Source organism: Littorina saxatilis, linkage group LG5 (genome assembly GCF_037325665.1).
Source record: "Littorina saxatilis isolate snail1 linkage group LG5, US_GU_Lsax_2.0, whole genome shotgun sequence".
Lineage (NCBI taxonomy): Eukaryota > Metazoa > Mollusca > Gastropoda > Littorinimorpha > Littorinidae > Littorina > Littorina saxatilis.
Window position 1 is genome coordinate 40,004,081 of NC_090249.1, and position 21,135 is coordinate 40,025,215.

A 21,135-nucleotide genomic window follows, 5' to 3' on the forward strand; every position below is an offset into this window, starting at 1 on the left:
ATTTCCCACACCGACAAGAATGGTACTTCGCGCATTGGTTTCCAGATCGCGTGAAATGACTGTCAATGAGTTTGGATACATCAGGAAAATCTCACAGTAACACACGGCCTTGCAAACATGTTACTGTTTGTATGGTCCCTTGTCCAATTTTGGTTTTAGAATGCCTGTGCCACGTGTTTCATTAGATTCTCTAATAGTGCTTTCAGTGCTGTGCATGTCTTGACGTTGTCTGTCCATGGTCATGCAGACATTTTGTAGCTTTTCGATTTTGGTCGGGAGTAAGAGTGCCCTACTATGCTCAGGTGGGGGTACCTCTTTAATCTGAAACATTCGTTTTCCCTCTTTCAGCTGCCTGCTTGTGTTTCGTTTCCTTGACACATGCTGCGTGGCTGCTAGTCGCTGTAATAGACTGTCGCGACGAAAAACCCTGCTGCTTTTGGGCGTAATCATTATTGATGAGTTTTGTTATCAAACACCATGAAGTAAAGTATCTGTGCACTGTGTCACGGTGACCTTTTTCTTGTTGTTATGACGAAATTATTGTTACATGTAGTCAACTCGTGACAAGAACCCGTTGCAACACGATATCTGTACGAACCTCTAGAGAAATAGTGATATTCCTTGTTGACTTGTAACAAAATAGTTTTTTTTACCACGTCTTCCGTTTTACCGTTCGTTGTCAATTTTCCATTAAACTGATCAAATGATGGGCCAATGTCAGTGAAGTAAGACTCACGGTTGTACAAGGTAAATGTCACCACATTGTAGTCAGGTCCAAAAGTGTTGTGAGACACATATCGGAAAGTCTTGCTGAACCCTGATGGAAACATATTGCATTAAAGATACCCTCCTTCTCCTGAAAACGATCGTGTACAGCACCACAGGCTTGTCCGTGCTTTAATACAGAATACGAGCATCCTTCCACTTGTAAACATACGGGAAATCAGTAGCTTGGCTGCTTCGTGCGCAGAGTGAGATACATATATTTTGCTGAATTCATTTCACAGATTGCCATAGGTGACAGCTATGAAATTGATTCTGAAGAAAAAAATGCACCCCTGCACAAAAAACATTACAGACGGTAGGTTTCTGGTATGTGTTCATAAGAATGCTTCCATTCCATGTAAAACCTTTCAGACAGGTATGTGATTGTTGACACGGTCGTTCGCACTGCAACGGATGTTCTTCATGTTTGTTTAACCGTGGTGGAAGAATGTAACATAAAGCCACGGTTAGCTTTCTGTTAGACTGCAAGGACTTTCTTCTTACTTTGGGGAAAATCTGTTGAAAGTAAGTGCGGAAATGTCCACGGCTGTGTGCGAAAATGCCAATGAATCTGGTTAAACTTCGATTTTCACTACGCCTGTTGCCTTGTTTAGTTCAAATCGTTTTTATTTTGTGCAACCACCCTGTCACTAAAATCTAGGGTGTGTTTTACAACGTGATCAAACCTGGTGCCTGAAAGTGATTTCAGTGAGTCTTGCTGAAACATAAGAGAGAGAGAGAGAGAGAGAGAGAGAGAGAGAGAGAGAGAGAGAGAGAGAGAGAGAGAGGGGGGGGAGAGAGACGGGCAGACAGACAGACAGAGACAGAGAGACATACATACAGACGGACACTGTATTACATACACATACCATCAGCAAGCGCCAAAGCCAAGCAGGATATGTACATACTTTATTGCAAAATCATATTTTGTCATCTCATGTACATACATACATACACAAAGACAAGATATCCGTAGGTTCACAGAATGCACAAGAACAATATCAGTAACATTCAGGACTTGATATTCTTGCTATCCTACTTTTCTCGATTTTTAAAAAAAAATGTAGACAAGAAAACTGTCATTGACCGTCAACATGTTTCCACTGTCAAAATACAAGTCAACATACATATGGCTTGAAGAATTAGGCCTGAATATGTTTGTTTGTTTGTTTGCTTAACGCCCAGCCGACCACGAAGGGTCATATCAAGGCCTGAATATGTCAGCATACGAACACAACCTAAACGTAAGATTGGAAAAGAAAGGCTGCTGGGCTCGAACATTGATTAGTTCTCGCTGTTGACCTGATGCTACAAGAGAAGAACCAGACACACGTGACCACTTAGCATATGAGGACATTTCTTTTCTTTATTTGGTGTTTAACGTCGTTTTCAACCACGAAGGTTATATCGCGACGGGGAAAGGGGGGAGATGGGATAGAGCCACTTGTCAATTGTTTCTTGTTCACAAAAGCACTAATCAAAAATTTGCTCCAGGGGCTTGCAACGTAGTACAATGTATTACCTTACTGGGAGAATGCAAGTTTCCAGTACAAAGGACTTAACATTTCTTACATACTGCTTGACTAAAATCTTTACAAAAATTGACTATATTCTATACAAGAAACACTTAACAAGGGTAAAAGGAGAAACAGAATCCGTTAGTCGCCTCCTACGACATGCTGGGGAGCATCGGGTAAATTCTTCCCCCTAACCCGCGGGGGGTTATGAGGACATAAAGCAGACACCAACCATCACCAGCCAAACACACCCCCCTCCCACTTTCTTTCTTTCTTTCTTTCTTTATTTGGTGTTTAACGTCGTTTTCAACCACGAAGGTTATATCGCGACGGGGAAAGGGGGGGGGGGGGGGGAGATGGGATAGAGCCACTTGTTAATTGTTTCTTGTTCACAAAAGCACTAATAAAAAAATTGCTCCAACCCCCCTCCCACCCCAAAAATAGAAACCAGCGGTAACAATTCTGATTCTTAAGTCAGCGTCATTTTACTTTTAGGCAATTCCAATGTGAAATCATCGTTAAGATAATAATGTAATCGTTACTTGTTAAAACAAATTATCAGCAAGAAGCAGAATATACTGCATGTCGAAAAACAAACGTATCACTGAAAACGTGGTATAATGTGAACGTAAACGTGCAACCTCGCATAGTAGTTCCGTAAAAGCATCGCAATACAGCCGTTACAAATCCAGCTAAAAATCCCCAATTCTTTTAACGTTAATTTCTGCTGTCCTGTCTTTAAGAAATCAATGAAAAAACAACAACACATATAAACGTAATTTTTCACCATGACGGGGATACAAATACTGGTGCGTTTCACGTTTGCTCAGCGATATTCTGTTAACAAAACGTTCACTTTTCCGAACACAATCTTTGATAGTGGAGTGGCCAAGCGGCTAAAAAAATCGGCCCCGACCTCTCTAGGTCTTGAGTTCAAAGCTTTGCCGAGGCGTTTATTTGTTCTACTTGATTCCTCCTGCCAATAAAGTATGCTCAGCCCTGAGAGAGCAAACCGGAAATAACCAAAGTAAAATTCAAGCATTGAATGAAGCTTTCAAGGTCATACACGCAGTGTAGGTGGGGTTTCAGGCCGCCTTCGCTGTACAGAATTCTGTACATGATTCTCAGCCCTATCTTTTCAACCATCCAGCCCTGGATAGTCATAGAAAGACCTCAGCTTTAAAGATTCTTTCTTATCGTGTAGGCCATCTTGTAAACCAATACAGATGTGTCCACGCAGGCTTTTACTTGAAAACGAAACACCCTTCCACATTGACACATAGCAAACAGTCCACAGTCTAGTTTTGCTGAATTAAATCAACTCACACCACTGTGTCTAACTGCAACAACATTTTTTGTTTTAAATCCATTCTGCAGCAGGAGTTGATTATTATGAATCCACGTGGAAGGATGTTCCTATTCTATGTAAAAGTCCCGAGCAAACCTGTAGTGGTTTACATGACCATTAGAAAAAAACAAAAAAAATCATTTACGATAAACCAACCTGATCCACACCCACTATGTATTCCAAGTACAATACCATATGCGTATTTTTGTTTCAATGGATCGGAGAAAAAGTGATTTCCCTCGAAAACAAAATAGGAATAACATTGCAAAACTAGAACAGCAAATTTAGACCGTCACTGGAGGTGTACTTTCAACTCAAACTCGCACAAAATGCTTGACATGGGTATACATCTGTTGGTGGACGTGCCCATAACATAACCTCAACATAATCACCCTGCAGAATGTTTATGATATTTTTGGATTTAATATGAAGGCATTAATTTTATTGTGGTTAGACATAATACAAGTGCGTAAACGTAGTCCTTTGGCTTCGACAAACAAAATTTCAACTGCAACAATGTAGGGAAGTTTTTCTTTTTTTTAATCAAAACTCTAAAATTAATTATCACTATGAAATATCTTTCAATGGTTCACGGCAGGAGCTTCGGTGTTAATTCTGATGGGATATCTAGGAAGGATAAAACCCACTCGAATCTTTCGCATCAACCTTTTCATTAAACGACTTCTTTTACCAGAAACATCAAACAGAAATATAATCACAACAGAAAAAAACAACGCACACAACAGACAGCCGTATCACGTGACATTGCTATAAAAAAACAAACTGTAATTGAATGACCGAACACAAAGGGAATCTGTTGTCCTTATTTGCATGATGAAAACGGCGCACCCAAATCACGAAAACGGTGTTTTAATATACTTATCTTTTAGAATTGCAAGATAGGATTCAATCGGCATTCTTATCTATTTCAGCGGCATCTGATATAATATCACAACAATTGAAGATTTCAATATAAAAGCGAGCCATTCTACAAAAAGCGTTATTTTGGTCACGTTTAAACAACGTGGGTGTTCACGTGTCACCTGTAAAATACTGGGTGAAGCGCTAATAAGAAAATGCAACATTTAAACAAAGTAGTAAATCATAATTGGTAATATCTGGTTTATTATCAACAAGTTTGAGGCATACCTTATAGCAGTCACAATGCATATTTTCAGACACAGCGCTAAATAACCTTAAAACATAACTTCTGGTAAAAATGGATGTGCAGTGTTTAAAGAGAGCATCTGTGAATTATTAATAAAAAGAAGTAAATGTATATAGTGAAAGCTAAGCAATTAAGTAAAGTTTGTCCCCCTGTTTCGACAGCTTTGTATCTTAAAATTCCCCAAACAAAATTGCGTACACAAAAATGGTTCCACACTCCTTTTTATTAAATACACGCTCCAACACAAACGCATGCAAATTATTACCTGCAGATTCTTGTAAGCTTTTGTTGTTTACCCAAAGTAGTATTTAACAGCCTTAGCTTAAGAAGAGTCATTTAGAGAAAAAGCATCGAGGGGGTATGGGGAGTGGAGGGGATTATGGTCAAGGATGAGAGAGAACAAGAAACCCCTGTTTTTTTGGCCTAATTTGAGTCTTTATAACCAATGCGTGTGTGTGTGAGTGTGTGTGTGCGTGTGCGTGTGTGCGTGTGTGTGTGTGTGTGTGTGTGTTTCTTCCAAGAGCAACCGTTATCTTTAAAAACAAAAACAAAAAACACCCACACAACTCAATTGTCGTCAATAAAATTCGACAATATTGAAACTCATAGTTAATGCACAGGGTTGACCGTTATGTTCGTCACAACAAAACATGACTACAGATATAAAAGAAATCAGCAATAGCACAAACAATCACAATAATTACTTCTATGTCGCGCAAGGCGATGTCAAAACATTTAACCAATCAGTTGGCCAAAAACAAACAAAAAAACTTGCATTGAAATTCAAAGTAGCAGCATGTTAAAGATCGATTTTTTGGGGTAACTTAAAACGTGTCGATTGGTGTATGTGTTGCAGCATTCAAGAAAGCACTCTTCTTAAAAAATCAAGATCGCTACAAAATTAAAAACACATTGAATTCACAGAAGCAGCAAATTGCAGATAGTTTATTTTTGTAACGTATAACGTGTCGTTAGTACATGCGTACACAAGGGACAAATCTGGTCTGCTTTATGATACGGAAAGTCAATGTATAATAATGCAAGACATTTAGAAATAACCAAGTCGGTTTCTAATTTTACGTCCTCAAACCCAAGTCAGCAACAATGAATAAGGTCATTTTTTTTCTCTCTGGTACATCGTTAACATTTCAAACGAAGCTTGTATAGTTGAATGCTAGAAATAGCAAAATTCCAACCAACCTTCTATTATTTTTAAGCTGATTTTGGTTCTTTCCTCAAAACGTTATGCGCATGCATTGCACATGTATGTCCACAATATTTCAATACTTTCTTTATTTGGTGTTTAACGTCGTTTTCAACCATTCAAGGTTATATCGCGACGGATATTTCAATACTATTTGTAACAGACAGCGGTAAGGGTTAAATCATCCCTTGTAAAGTCTTTCTTTCTTTATTTGGTGTTTAACGTCGTTTTCAACCACGAAGGTTATATCGCGACGGGGAAAGGGGGGGGGAGATGGGATAGAGCCACTTGTTAATTGTTTCTTGTTCACAAAAGCACTAATCAAAAAATTTGCTCCAGGGGCTTGCAACGTAGTACAATATATTACCTTACTGGGATCCCTTGTAAGTAAAACCTAGAAAAAAACCAGTTAGTAAAATAGTGCAAATAAAAAATCTTCAAGACTTGGCATGTACACCACAACAGAAAAGCGTTTGAAGCTCCAGAAAGCAAATTGCATCCTGGATGATTTTGTCCTTGTCTAAAAACAATTAGCGTTGTAATCGTCATTACTTCCAGCAGAGCGTATAATTATTTCTTGAAAGCATTTCATATTTTGACATTTCGATTCACACATAAACCTGAAGGCAGATGGCTCAAACACACAATACACATACTCTTCAAACCAAGTGTTCCCGTGCACATCACATACACAAACCTACAAAACATATAGTACGTACAAACACATGTTACTAACCCCTGTGTAGGGCAAGTGCTCTCTACTCATGTTGTTTCCAATACTTCATTACAAAAAAAACACGCCCCCCTTCACTGTCGTTACAGATCTTCGTTTTAGACCCATCAATATGATATTCCCTCTCTTTTTGGGACGTTGCGGCTGTGACGAATTTCTCTCTAACAAAAAGTGTGTTTTTGTTTTCACAGCACTTTTCGTCGCTTTTCAATGACTTAAACGAGCTTAAGAACTCTTTTAATCGCTTTTGTATTTTTTTGGCTAGTCGAAGAGCCGTAAGAAGTAATTCTTACATTTTCAGTGAGTTAGTAATTTAATCCTAGTAGACACATAAAACACAGAACTTTATTTCCTGTCGACCAAATACACACCTGGACAAGATAACGGCAGGAGAAACAATTCACATTTAGACTGACCTATGTACCACGTACATTTCTTTCTTTCTTTATTTGGTGTTTAACGTCGTTTTCAACCGTTCAAGGTTATATCGCGACGGGGAAAGGGGGGAGATGGGATAGAGCCACTTGTTAATTGTTTCTTGTTCACAAAAGCACTAATCAAAAATATGCTCCAGGGGCTTGCAACGTAGTACAATATATGACCTTACTGGGAGAATGCAAGTTTCCAGTACAAAGGACTTAACATTTCTTACATACTGCTTGACTAAAATCTTTACAAACATTGACTATATTCTATACAAGAAACACTTAACAAGGGTAAAAGGAGAAACAGAATCCGTTAGTCGCCTCTTACGACATGCTGGGGAGCATCGGGTAAATTCTTCCCCCTAACCCGCGGGGGGTCCACGTACATTGAACTCTGGTAATGTTAGACAGGACACAGATTTAGTCCCTCTCGTTTGTGTTGGGCACAAAACGTTCTTCTGCTTTATTTGACATATTTTGTGTTCTATTGTAGACAGAAGAGGCGCTAAGTAACGTGGTACCTTCTGGATGTCTGATAAAACTGTCCAACAAAAATGACTCCATATACGTACTGTACATCTTGTGAAACAACACATGGATCTCTCATCTTCCAGGGACGTGTGATATACTAGGCGAGACCTAGATGTTGGTAAGTGATACACTGAGATGACACTTAGCAAAACGTTTCCTCAGTGACGTTATTTTCGCTGAGGTTGGAGAAAGACATAATGACTTAATATACAATCCAACAAAACTGGAACACATTCTCTCATTAGATCAAGGACATGTATACGCACGCTCAACAAATTAAAAACAAAAAACAAAAAAAACAAAACAAAAACCATACGCACGGCAATGACGTACAAAACGAGGATGACTTTGACTCTGTCAAACACTCACCAGCGGCCATAAATTATGTTACACAAATTCCACAGTATATTACAAGGCGATATATCATCATGTATTTACAAGGATGAGCTACAATATAACAGTAAAGACGTGTCATCCACCGAATGGAACATTGCCACTGTGTTATACAAACAAAAGCTCGACAGTTCCATACACGACAGTACCGTGGCTGATATACGTACTACACTTTGTGGGAACGTAAAGACCTAGATAATATGTTCATAGAAATACTGCTTCTCAGGCCAGGTTCATCACACAACAACGAACAGGGGTTAATATTGAGCACGTGTCAAGGTCAGAACATGACCTGATTGAATCAGAAGCAACATTAATTCACAAGTCAGTCACTATCCTTTCACGAAACAAGTCAAAATTACAAGATCTGACAAAAGGTCAAAAGTAACATTTCAAAATAGCATCCTATCAATCTTCATACTATACTATCCAGATGGGTTTTTTCCCAGTGTGTCTCGACTCTACTGCTGTCACAAACTCAGTTTCCACGTCGTGGCAGTTTTAGAAAAGAAAAATAAGCCGCAGTTAAGTTCAAACTCTTTTAAAATAACAAATAACTTTTTTTTTAGCGTACTAGAAGAACGCTTTTTTTACAACAGCTTTAGTGTAAACATACTACGAAACCGAGAAAGGAAACAAATCACGATTCAGTCGAAAACAGAGAGAATAAAATCATTAAGCGGTGACATGTATTTTGAAAAGAAGATTCATTTTAAACCTTACAGGGGCCGCTTAGTTTGCTCTTCTGTATAATTCATTAGGAATACTTACAACTCATTTACATTTCACTGACAATCGCACAGCGCCACTGAATATTTACAGGGAAATACATACCGCATCAAATATAATAATATAGTCCACACTGTCTCCTGCTCTTTTTTGTATCACACATACAGACGACTCGCACAGAACAATACTCAACAGGACGGTCTGCGCATGCTCGCAAGCCACTATATGGCGTCACATTGCCAGGATGTGACGTCAAAGACATTCCTGAACCCTAAGACATTTGATCCGCACGACAGCGATCCAAGTCATCTTAGACGCATCAGAAGAACCTCGATACGCGCAGAAGTATAAATATGATCTTTATTGCGTTGCGAAGACAAAGCCGTCTTTGTAATCCTGTAATTGGCTGTGCCGATTTTGCCATCTCATGTTAGAAACCCCACTTACTCACATGAGTCAATACAATGAAAACAGGATAAGAACAATGCTCACTGATAAAATGAGACACGTATTAGTATACTTCTCGCCTCGGACATTTTTTCTGTGAGCTGTATCCCTAACTAAGCAACATATTATCACTATCATCGCACAAAATTAACATAGCAACATATAACCATTTATACATTTCAAAAGACAGATAGTGTGAGGTGTATAACACCGTAGACGCTTATTTCCAGTTTTAGACACATTTGAAAGCATGGACATTGCTATACTACTGTTTTAGACTTTATCTGTTGTGCTACTGAGATTGGTTTCCAGAAATTTGGTTGGTCTTATAAACTAAAACAGTTATCAGTGCTAATCTTGAAAAAAAAAAGATTTCCAAAAGTAAAGGAAAATGTCTTCCAGTACATATTTCAATTCCATCAAACAAAAAGAGAAATATTTCAAGCAGCAAAATACACGAGCAAGACCGTGATCTAGAAGAGATACAGAATAAAAAGTATGCAAACAAAATAATAACCTCCGCTTCTTATGTAGCGTCAGCGTCCCTCTCAAACAAAGGCCAATGGATACAACATCAAATAAACAATAACCAAAACAACGTCGAGTTGCCAAAGTGCCTGATTATCCAAAGAATGAGTTAGCTCAAAATCTCTACTCCTTTTTTCCTGCGTATCAACAAAAATAAAACTTTACAAATTCAAAAACAATAATATTATTTCCACAAAAGTAGGCAAATGTTCGGTTTTACATTACTTGGTACGGCAAAAACAATCCCGAATAAGGAAATAACATCTCTACAACACGCAAACGCAGATGCCTAACTTGCTCGGTAACGGATTACCCAGGGAGGCCGGACGCTGACCAAATGAACTGCTAATTGTAAACTTTGGAAACTTCAAAATATATCTCAACCTGGCAGGCTACGATATTCTGCAGCATAAATGATTGTGTCTGGAACGAAGGAAAATAAACAAACAGAAAGAGTTTTTTCTGTTGACCAGGCGATTATGGAATGCAGTGTGTTTCACGCCAAAAATGACCTCCTTGTAGGAGAAACACTCACACGCCCAGAAACAATGATTAGACAGACGCTAACATATCACCTTGCTTGAAAAGGCTAACTAGTTCATATATATGGCACCTGAGAAGATGGCTATGCAACCGTCATGCTTATGCTACCAGCCCACACAGTTGATGTCTTCGAGACACTGAGTCATGTATAGACGTCGTTTAAAAAATACTTTCCTTTTCCCAGTAAACCATCTTGTAAATTACCACAGGCCCGTCCAAGCTTTCACAGCGAATGAGAGCAATCTTCAAGTCGGATACATACCAACAATCTATATGGCCTCGCTGTTTCCAATGCACAGAAGAGTTTTTAACTGAGTTAATGTCGTAACCGGCACCTGTCTCAATCCTTAAAATACCTGGACAGGTCTCTGGTGCTTTTCATGATCGTTTACACGGGAAGGAAAGTATCCTTAGGTCTCTGATTCTGATGTAGGCATATAGAATTATGGTAGTCGTTCTTCGACAAATAATCACAATTTTTTGTTTGACGGAAAAAGACAAGAAACTGAAACATTTCCTCGGTAAAAGAAAAATGAGGCACCACTCACTCTGAGAGCAGCCATAGCAACTGCAGGACAATGATGAATTAATACATCAATATTTCTATGCCAAAGAACGGTTTTACAATTCAACACTACATTCTTCCCCCTTATCAACATTGGCATCATTCATGTTTTCATGATGCAATTTACAAACACACACATATACATTTAAAAGGCAGACAGTTTGTCGCAGACCAGACAGCATCACGTAAGAGTCTATGTCTCCCTGGCGCAAAGAACAGACTCGCACTAGAGCTGTATGTTAGTCATCGTTTGGCAAAGAAGCATTGTTCATTCACAGAGTTCACGATAGCTGGCGTTCCGCAGAAACCATCTTTATCCTTTTTCGTGCAGATCATGGCAAAGTTTGAAGATCTTGTCAACAGTGTGCTGTCACTAGTTTGCCTGAGACGTTCAAGAACTCCCCAGGCTTGGACAGACGGGACGTTTTTTTCTTTCCAATGACAACAATACCGAATGTCTTACGTCACTTGAAGTCACTAAGATGAACAACGCCTGTGTGTTAACCATCCTTCTGCATTACGCTAGTCTTGGACGTTTGAAAGTAAAGTTTACGCCATTGACTTTAACAGTCATGAACGAATCACTCCTGTGATCCACAGCCCTCATGTTCTGTACTCACTTAAGACAGAACACTCAGTTTCCACGAACCAGGAATATTTCTTCTCGTTTATATTCCACCGACGACAACAAACGTCAACAGCTCGATCGTGAACTCTTTAGACAAGCACGAATAATCATAATTGTCGCTTGGCTGATTCAGTTTCCATGACACCCCGCTCGCAGTCAAGTACCAGAAAGACTCGCTCAGCAAAAAGGTAGAGAGGGAGACAAAGTCACGACGCAACAGACAGGGGAACACACATCAGATCTTCACTGACATACACCATGTTGAATTTTCTTTTCCTTGGCTAACGAAACAGACACCATCATCATCACCATCTCCAACACCACAAGCGTCCTGCCAGCCATCACCTTTCGTTCAGCATCACAGTCAGCAGAGCGCACAAACAGATGATGTAGCTGGCGCAAGTCCGTGTGTTGCTGTTGTTGATGACGTGAATTTTATTGGTGAAATCCGTCGGTGACCCAGTTCCGTGCGGCCGCGATCCTCTTCCTCCCGGACGTGACGTCGACGTGACGTCGGTGCGGTGCACCTTGGGATTTTTCTGGCTTCCGCTTGTCGGGACTGGGCGGTAGGGTGCCTTCGCTTCGCATTTTTCTGAAATCAAAAAAATAATTCTATTATGTCGTGTATATATTTTGTATATATGTTGTGTACTTGACAGAGAGAGAGAGAGAGAGAGAGAGAGAGAGAGAGAGAGAGTGGGGGGGGGGGGCAACTGGTTCGTTTGCTTTACACCGGTCTGTATTATATTGACCCTTGGTCAATTACTTCATATTGGGAAATGAGTGATCGGTTCGCGTCAGCTGAAACCTTTAGTCCATAACTTTGATTTGCAATGTGTTTAACTTCTCTTAACCATGTATGTCTTACAGTTCAAAAAGCAGGTATTCTAATAGAAGCGTCCACGTATCATCATCATCATCATCATCATCATCATCATCATCATCATCATCAGTTATTTTAAGATGTTTCACTCACTTCTAGGCGACGTGATGGCAAAGTCCACGTCTTTTTCCAGGATACTCAAAACTCCCCCGGACCCACAATCCGCGGCGGCTGAGAGTCTGTGAAAGTTGCTGGCTTTTTCCTCAAACACCTGGCAGATTACACAGAATCTTTTTAAGTAAGTACATGCAATGACATCGTAATTGACAAGTGCTAAATTGAAAACAAACAAACATTGGGTTCAGCCTCGAACAATTTCTAAACACAAACAAAGAAACACACAAAAAACAAAGAAACAAACATTAACAAAAATGCTTTGATTTTCACCTGTTTGTGCCGTATCTTTACTTCAAATGCTCTCGAACCGAAGACTTGTCACAGTATTTTACGAAATTTGCTTCAAATGTGCCATAACTCTTGTTTTCGACTCTTGACTTAAGCAATCTCTGTGTTTCACATTTTCCCCTGGCATCGACAACAACAACAACAACAACAACAACAACAACAACAACAACAACAACAACAACAACAACAACAACAACAACAACAACAACAACTGATAAATGTTGTTTTACGCCCTCACGGTGAAAACCATTAGGGGCATGTTCCCGTATGTAACCCGGACTTTAGATGAGATACCAAGTTGTATGCGTGTTTAGATGTAACCTGCAGCCACCTGCACTTGTGGCAGAATGACCGAGGTCTATTACGTGTCACTGTGGTGACACGGGTTTGGGACATGGATACCGTCTCTGCGTCTGTACAACAACAACAACAACACCCACACGAGAGCTGCTTCTATTTGCTGCAATGAAAATAATACCAATAAACTCACCAGACACCCAACAGGGTTGAACATATTCCCAGCTCGACCGGCCAGGACATACTGTTTCGTTCCCTCCGTCCACTTTCGGAAGCACTGGAATATCTCAGCTGAAATTCAAACACAGTCAGAGATTCTGGTCAAATACTATATTACACACAAAAATTGAGAGAGGAAGAGAGATAGAGAGAAAAGGAGAGAGAGAGAGACAGAGAGAAAGAGAGAGAGAGAGAGAGAGAGAGAGAGAGAGAGAGAGAGAGAGAGAGAGAGAGAGAGAGAGAGTGAGAGAGAGAGGGACTCGGTGACAGATAAAGCGTTTCAGACATTAAATTACGTCCAAGCGAAATGCATAGTGTGTGTGTGGGGGGGGGAGGGGGGGTGGTGGAAGAGAGAGACAGAGAGAAAGGCACAGACATGGACAGACAGACAGACAGAGGACAGAGAGAGACAGGGAGAGGCAAAGGTATACAATCAAGATTGGGATGGTTTGTCGTCTCTAGTATATCAGTTGCCATACCGAGGAGAAGTAGAATAGACCTTTTCGGTATCTGAGCAGCTCTCGCGAGACACGCTCTTTGTTATGCTTTGAACATCGCGAGAACTTCGAACCTTGGCTTGTGCAGCTCGCACGAGATCGCTGTACCGCATGCTTTGCGAGAGATTACGAGAGCTTGGAATACCGATAGGGTCTATTGGGCTGGAGGTTGTGGATAAACAATGTCAACAATAATTTGCTGTAGTATACTGAGCGAACCTATATCGAGATTTTATTCATTTTTCATTGTTATTTGACTGGAAGAAACATTTTCAAAACAAAACGGGCAGACATGCACAACATTGTCCATCACAACACAGCCACCAATTTTGCAATCAAGGCCGCAGTCGCAGACCAGAAAATAACCCCCCAAAACACATACTAAAGCAACGCCGTCCTACATTTCACACAAAGATTCCAAACAAATGTTCCTCCCTTTTCGTCTGGGACCGATCGCAAGAGACGCATTGCCGGTCACGTTTTGTGGGTCGGCGTGTTGTTACCTGCTTAATAATTGGTTATCATTTTCAGCTCATCTTTCTGTCCGCGCGTGCCATTGGTTACAATCCCGACGGAAGTGGCTCTGCCGCCATGTCTGGGGTTTCGCCGTCAAGGGGGGACAAGCGGTGACAAGACTTCCGGTGGAAAGGAGACGGCCGCCTTCAAAATTAGAAGCATCATGGCGGCGTTTCCGATCTTTGAAAAAAAATCCGTCTGTGGAACATCGTCTGGAATTCCGTGAAACCCATGAAAGGTTTTGGAGGGAAAGGACAATGACATTGTACGGACTTCTGCGTGTCAAAAAATTGTGGTTGGAATTTTTGCTGACGTTTGTCAGTAAAGGAAGCCTGTACAAAACCGACTGCGTGACGTCGACCGGAAGAAATGCTAATAGACATGGAGGAAGGTGGGGGTGGGGGAGTGGGTTGGTGGGGGAGTGGAGCGGAGGGCGGGAGTGGGTGTGGCCCGGAGTGGTGGTATAAAAAAAGCTATAAAAAAATGTTACAAAAAGGTGAAAAAACAACAATGACATTGTGTTTGTGCGTGCGTACGTGCTTGCGCGCGTGTATGTATGTGTGGATCAATCTTTTCATTTTAAGCCCGAGAAGCTCGAAGACATTAAAAGTAGCATGACATTGAGAGAGAGAGAGAGAGAGAGAGAGAGAGAGAGAGAGAGAGAGAGAGAGAGAGAGAGAGAGAGAGAGAGAGAGAGAGAGAGAGAGAGAGAGGATGGGGAGGGGGGATAGGGGCATTAATGTCGCCACACTTACTCCCAGGCGATTACCCAATCTGAATCCGCACTAACAAGACAGCCTGCAATGAACATTATCTTTTAAAACCACGTAAACCCCCCACCGCTCGAAATAGGTAATCATGGACAAGATTGCCACGTGCTTTACCGATGTGGCATTAATGACATGTCTCTGTCAGGCAGATGTTCTTAATTGCCTTTGATGGTAAGTGCAGCTCTTTCTCCGAAAAAATTTCGCCAGTGCAGTTAAATTCATTTATATGCTTTTTTATGTTGCAGTTTCCACAGAAAGACCCTAATGTTTGAAGGGGTAAGCAGAAATGCACATTTATTTATCGGTTTATATTTTTATATTTTCCAGAAAGCTATTAGGTTGTAATAGTATAAGCAAAAATGAACGATCATTAATCTGATTTTTTTGTATTTTCCAGACAGCGCGTGATGTTCGATAAAATAAACAGAAACCAAACACTGCATCCACGTGGGATTTTGCAAACACTTGCCTTGCACTAAACACACAAAAGGTGAATGATATAACAGGCTCAAAGTAATGTTATCTCCCCCTCCCTATCTCCACTGGTACCCCTATTAACTCCTTCTAACTGCATGCTAAATTTTAGTTAGTCTTACAAAAACACTAATAAACTTTCTGGCGGCTCTGCTCTTTTGATATACTTGAACACATGTGCTTTAATATACTTGTTTTTTGGTTGTTCATTTTAGAACTCCAACGATTATTCATCTACCCGACTGTTCGAAAACTGACGACAATGTAACGTACACTGTAACGTATAATAAAACGGTTTAGAATATCAAACCTATTCCTTCATCTGTAAATATCAAAATGACGACTCAAGACTTTTTTTAAAGTCCACATTAAATCTTACAATATTATTCACATCGTCAGAGGAAATATGTTTCAACCTCCTCCCCAAAAATAAAATAAATACAGCTGAACATAACAAAAAACAAAAATAACAACATAAACAAAAACAGTACTGCATAGCATAACACTGATAAACATAAATTTAACAAGGCTGTCAAAATAAATCACAATCTCATTGAGGAAAACAAATGGACATAAAATACAGCATAGAACAAGACCCATTCTTAGAAATTCAACGGGGAAGCCGATAAACAAAACAAAAATCTGAATCTCATCGAAATAAATAATGTGTGATCATAAAGTACAGCATACCACAAGACCTCTAAATAGAAATATAACGACGCTGCCCAAAAGAGAAAAAAATGTCAACCTCACCAAGAAAAAATGATACCTAGACATTAAAAACAGTATAGTGCAAGACTTTTGAATAGAAGTTCAACAGCGCTGCCTAAAAAAAGAAGAAGAAAAAAAGAAAGAAAAAAAAAGACGGGAAGGATTTCATCCAACGAGCCATCAGAAGCTTCGACAGCCTGACAAGGGAGCTAATTGCTGCTGTCATGATCACAACGAGGCGGGGCGGAGGTGACGCAGCGCGCGCAAAGACTTGTGGGACACACAATCTCCCGCCATCGATCACGGATGCGTCTTCAAGGGGGAACATGGCGGACGAGGCGATACTTTCCGATTCTTTGTGTGCAAGATTGGAACGCGCTGTTGGTTAGGAATCCGCGACAGCGCTGCTGTATCGTGTCGTCTGCCGATAGATCCGCGTTAGAGCTTCCGTCTTGGGTCGTTCTTTAAAGCTACAATCTCTGTATTTCAAAGGAAACACACATTTGTCTGGGTTGGGTGTCGCCAGTTTGAACCGTGCTATTGTTGATGCTAGTTCTGAAGACTGCCTGAAATCACCTCTCTCGAGTCAGAGCTCAGGAATTAAGATCCTCAAACTTTAGACCCGAATCAGTCTTCAACAGCAATGTAAACCTTTGCAGACGCTGGTGTTTAAAACACGCAGCTGACATGATTATACTGTAGGTGCAGCCAACAAATAACTAAATACAATTCCTATTTCCGTCTTTCAATTAACAGCACGTCGGCTCAGCATGAACGCTTCGATGACAACTTCTGTCAAAGACCTGACAGAACAGGCTCAGTTCAGTTTTCCAAATTTAAAAAAAAAATGTCTTCACCAATTTTTGGGGCATGAAAATATATACAGAAACTTCAATGCTCAAACGAAGTCGATGAATGATATCTTTCCTTTTGTTACAGAAAATATCCCTCTTGCTTCAAACATCGTAATTGTAGCGACCGAAACATCTTACAAACCTTGAGTGTGAGGCACTTGATCATCAAAGAAAGGACTGTGTCTTGTACGTATTTACAGAAACTTCAATGCTTAAACAAAGTCGATGAATGATTTGTTTCCCTTTTGTTACAGAAAAAACACCTTTTGCTTCAAAGTGCGTAATATATTTGTATAGCGATCGAAACATCTTAGAACCCGTTAGTGTGAGGAACGTGGTCCTCAAAGAAAGGACTGTGTCTTTAAATATTCAGGACGAGTGCTGGGGGGATCGGAGGAATTGGAAGACCCGAGGTGATGGTCTGCCTCCCCCGGTCACGTTTAATCTCCTGCTGTCGGTGCGTGTCTCCATTGTCTGGCTTTTGTATAATATTACACATTCATTTTATCCTGCTCGTCTTCGCCCTTCTTACTACTATTTTCCGTTTTTTGTTGGTTTCTCTGTCATCATGGTTGGTTCGGATGAGACGAAAAATCGAGGTCCCTTCGTGTACACTACATTGGGGTACGGTGTGCACGTTAAAGATCCCACGATTGACAAAAGGGTCTTTCCTGGCAAAATTGTATAGGCATAGATAAAAATGTCCACCAAAATACCCGTGAAAAGTAGGATATGCGCCGAAATGGCTGCGATCTGCTGGCCGATGTGAATGCGTGATGTATTGTGTAAAAAAAAATTCCATCTCACACGGCATTGAATATTGTGCGCGATATAAATTGCATAATTTTTTTTTTAAATCCCTGCGCTTAGAACTGTACCCACGGAATATGCGCGATATAAGCCTCATATTGATTGATTGATTATTACAGAAGACACACACACACAAGCAAACAAAAACTCCCCAACAACAAAACGGCCCAAAACCCTACCAACTAATATAAACAACCAAAAAACACACATGTGGCCAAATCATCAACACGCTAGGGTTTGGGCAAGGCGTCGATCATCGATTACGGTCACAGACATTTCTTCAATGAGTGATCATGTTTGACATCACTGAGTTCCCCCGAAAGCAGCGTTTGGCTGCCTAAATGGCGGGGTAAAAACGGCCATACACGTACAAACCCACTCGTGCAAAAAATACAAGTGTACGTGGGAGTTTCAGTTCATGAACGCAGAAGAAGAAGAAAACGTTATTTTGACAGAAAAAAACTGAGATGTACCAACCTGCGTGGTTTGAAGGGGGGCAGGCGGCGTTGATGAACATCTCACTCGTGTTCTCACAGCCAACGTCCAGGGATCCTCCGCAGTTCCCGTTGTTCTCTTCGTAACTGAAGCTGCCGTTGTCAGGACACGGAACCGAGTGGTTTTCATGAGCTGTAGACAGAATATGCTATAGATATCATCACAATTAAAATCACTATCTCAAATTAATCGTCAACGTCGTCGTCGTCGACCTTGCCGTCATGATCATCAGCGTCAGCAGCAGCAGCTGCAGCGTCAGTGAGGACGTAAGGCAACATTTAAACCGGTCCTTTACAATGACGATGTTGTCCGACATATGACAACACACGCCTGCACAAAGCATGCTCAATAAGACTTGGATAATAACATTCACCTTTCTTTTCAGTTAAGATACAGTCCATTGTTTTATTTTGATACTGGTGATGATAACTTTGATTACCATCACCACGACGAATAACAATAACACTGACTCACTGCGTGCATGGGCATGATGGGTGGGTGCGTGCGTGCGTGTGTGCGTGCGTGTGTGCGTGTGTGTGTGTGTGTGTGTGCAAGGTCTCGAAGCCATCATTCGACTCCAGCAACACTACACCAGGAAGAGACCAAAGATACCGTACAGGCTTTGACAGAGACAGGAGCAAAGGATTAAACGATTTCGTCCGACTGTTTCGCCATATCTCAGTCTCCAACGAGCAGGCAGCTCTCGCATTGCATCAGGAAGAGCCCAAGGCAGGGAGGGCAGAAAAGATCACCGGTCAGGGCCGATCACTCCGCAAATGATCGCAGCCACCGGAAGTTCTCACATTGCATGTCGGGATTTGGAACAGAGAGGGTGGTGGGAGGGTTGAAGATTGGGGGCCGAGGGATTGATCGTGCAATTTGGTCATCATCAGTATCACAAAAGATTCCTCTGCACGCCAGAACCAGGACGCCTCAAACCTTGAGAGAGGGAAGTCACTGTGCACTGAAGAGTTTTGAACGGCTGCATCTTGTATTGCCTGAGGAAGGGCAAGGGGACTGATAGCTTCTTGAAGCTCGGTAAAGGGCTTTTCCACCATGCAGAAAAATTGCATGCAGCTTACTGTGCGTAGACGTTTGAGCTGCATGCTGCATCTTGCATTGCCCGAAGCCACAACTGTGCAAGACGGAAGTAGCTAAGCACTGTTGAATCTTGGGCTGCAGCCGCCTTGAACATGGTCATGACAACTGATTTCTGTGTGAAATCTACATAGTGGCAGCTGTCTGCCTTGTGTGTCTCTAAATAAACATGCTTTGCAAAGCTAGGCATGAAGAAAACAAATCTGAGCGGACAACTATGAATCAGTTAGTGTAAAATACGCAAAATACTCTGTACGTGCTGTATTTCTAGAATCAGTGTGATGAGTAATGAACAAAATACAACAACAAAACAAAACAAAAACAGAAACAAAAACATATAAACTCGTCCCCTACTTTCAAAAGTTTCTTCCTCGTGGGACTTCAATTGATAATCCTTCCTGCTAAAAAAAGATAAGGAATTGCAAAGATATATATTTATATTTGTATGTGCAAAATTCCTACTTTCGTGTCAAATCTGAGCAGCCTCGTATAGCAAAGCTCCATTCTAGGTTTGTTTTAAAGACAAAAAATCCCAAGCACATATAATTCTTTATGTAAATACAGAATCTCTTCTTTCTGATACGCCTTACAGATAAATATAACACTTCCGGGTGCAATCCGGCAACCTAGTGCTGTGAAGCCCTCGTCTGATGTCAAAGAGTAACAACAAAATCACGAAGACATTTAATTCTTCGTATAAATGTAGAATTCCAAACTGTCGATGCACAAAGCAGATATGCAACGATTCAAGCAGCAAAGTGTAATGAAGATTTAAAAAAAAATATTTTTTGACACCAGACAAAACAAGTCGCGTAAGGCGAAATTACTACATTTAGTCAAGCTGTGGAACTCACAGAATGAAAGTGAACGTAGTCCGCCGCTAGTGCAAAAGGCAGTGAAAGTGACGAGCCTGTTTGGCGCGGCAGCGGTTGCGCTGTGCTTCATAGCACGCTTTACTGTACCTCTCTTCGTTTTAACTTTCTGAGCGTGTTTTTAATTCAAACATATCATATCTATATGTTTTTGGAATCAGGAACCGACAAGGAATAAGATGAAATAGTTTTTGAAACGATTTCGGAAATTTAATTTTAATCATAATTTTTATATTTTTAATTTTCAGAGCTTGTTTTTAATCCAAATATAACATATTTATATGGTTTTGGAATCAGAAAATGACGAAGAATAAGATGAACGTAAATTTGGATCGTTTTATAAAACAAATTGTTTTTTTACAATTTTCAGATTTTTAATGACCAAAGTCATTAATTAATTTTTAAGCCACCAAGCTGAAATGCAATACCGAAGTCCGGCCTTCGTCGAAAATTGCTTGGCCAAAATTTCAATCAATTTTATTGAAAAATGAGGGTGTGACAGTGCCGCCTCAACTTTTACAAAAAGCCGGATATGACGTCATCAAAGACATTTATCGAAAAACAGAAAAAAACGTCCGGGGATATCATTCCCAGAAACTCTCATGTCAAATTTCATAAAGATCGGTCCAGTAGTTTAGTCTGAATCGCTCTACACACACACACACACGCACACACACACACACATACACCACGACCCTCCTCTCGATTCC

At 40.6% G+C, this 21,135-nt stretch overlaps 1 protein-coding gene across 1 annotated transcript in view; it reads right to left on the bottom strand.

Moving 5' to 3' along the window:
* Positions 1-1,657: 1,657 nt before the first annotated feature.
* Positions 1,658-21,135, bottom strand: part of LOC138967110 (uncharacterized) — a 239,891-nt gene continuing 220,413 nt past the window's right edge. The window contains exons 11-14 of the mRNA XM_070339590.1: positions 18,438-18,587; positions 13,303-13,400; positions 12,501-12,618; positions 1,658-12,116 (exon numbers count right to left, since the gene is read on the bottom strand). Coding sequence (XP_070195691.1) covers positions 11,866-12,116; positions 12,501-12,618; positions 13,303-13,400; positions 18,438-18,587 — 617 coding nt within the window. The 3' untranslated portion in view covers positions 1,658-11,865. The remainder of the gene's footprint in view (positions 12,117-12,500; positions 12,619-13,302; positions 13,401-18,437; positions 18,588-21,135) is intronic.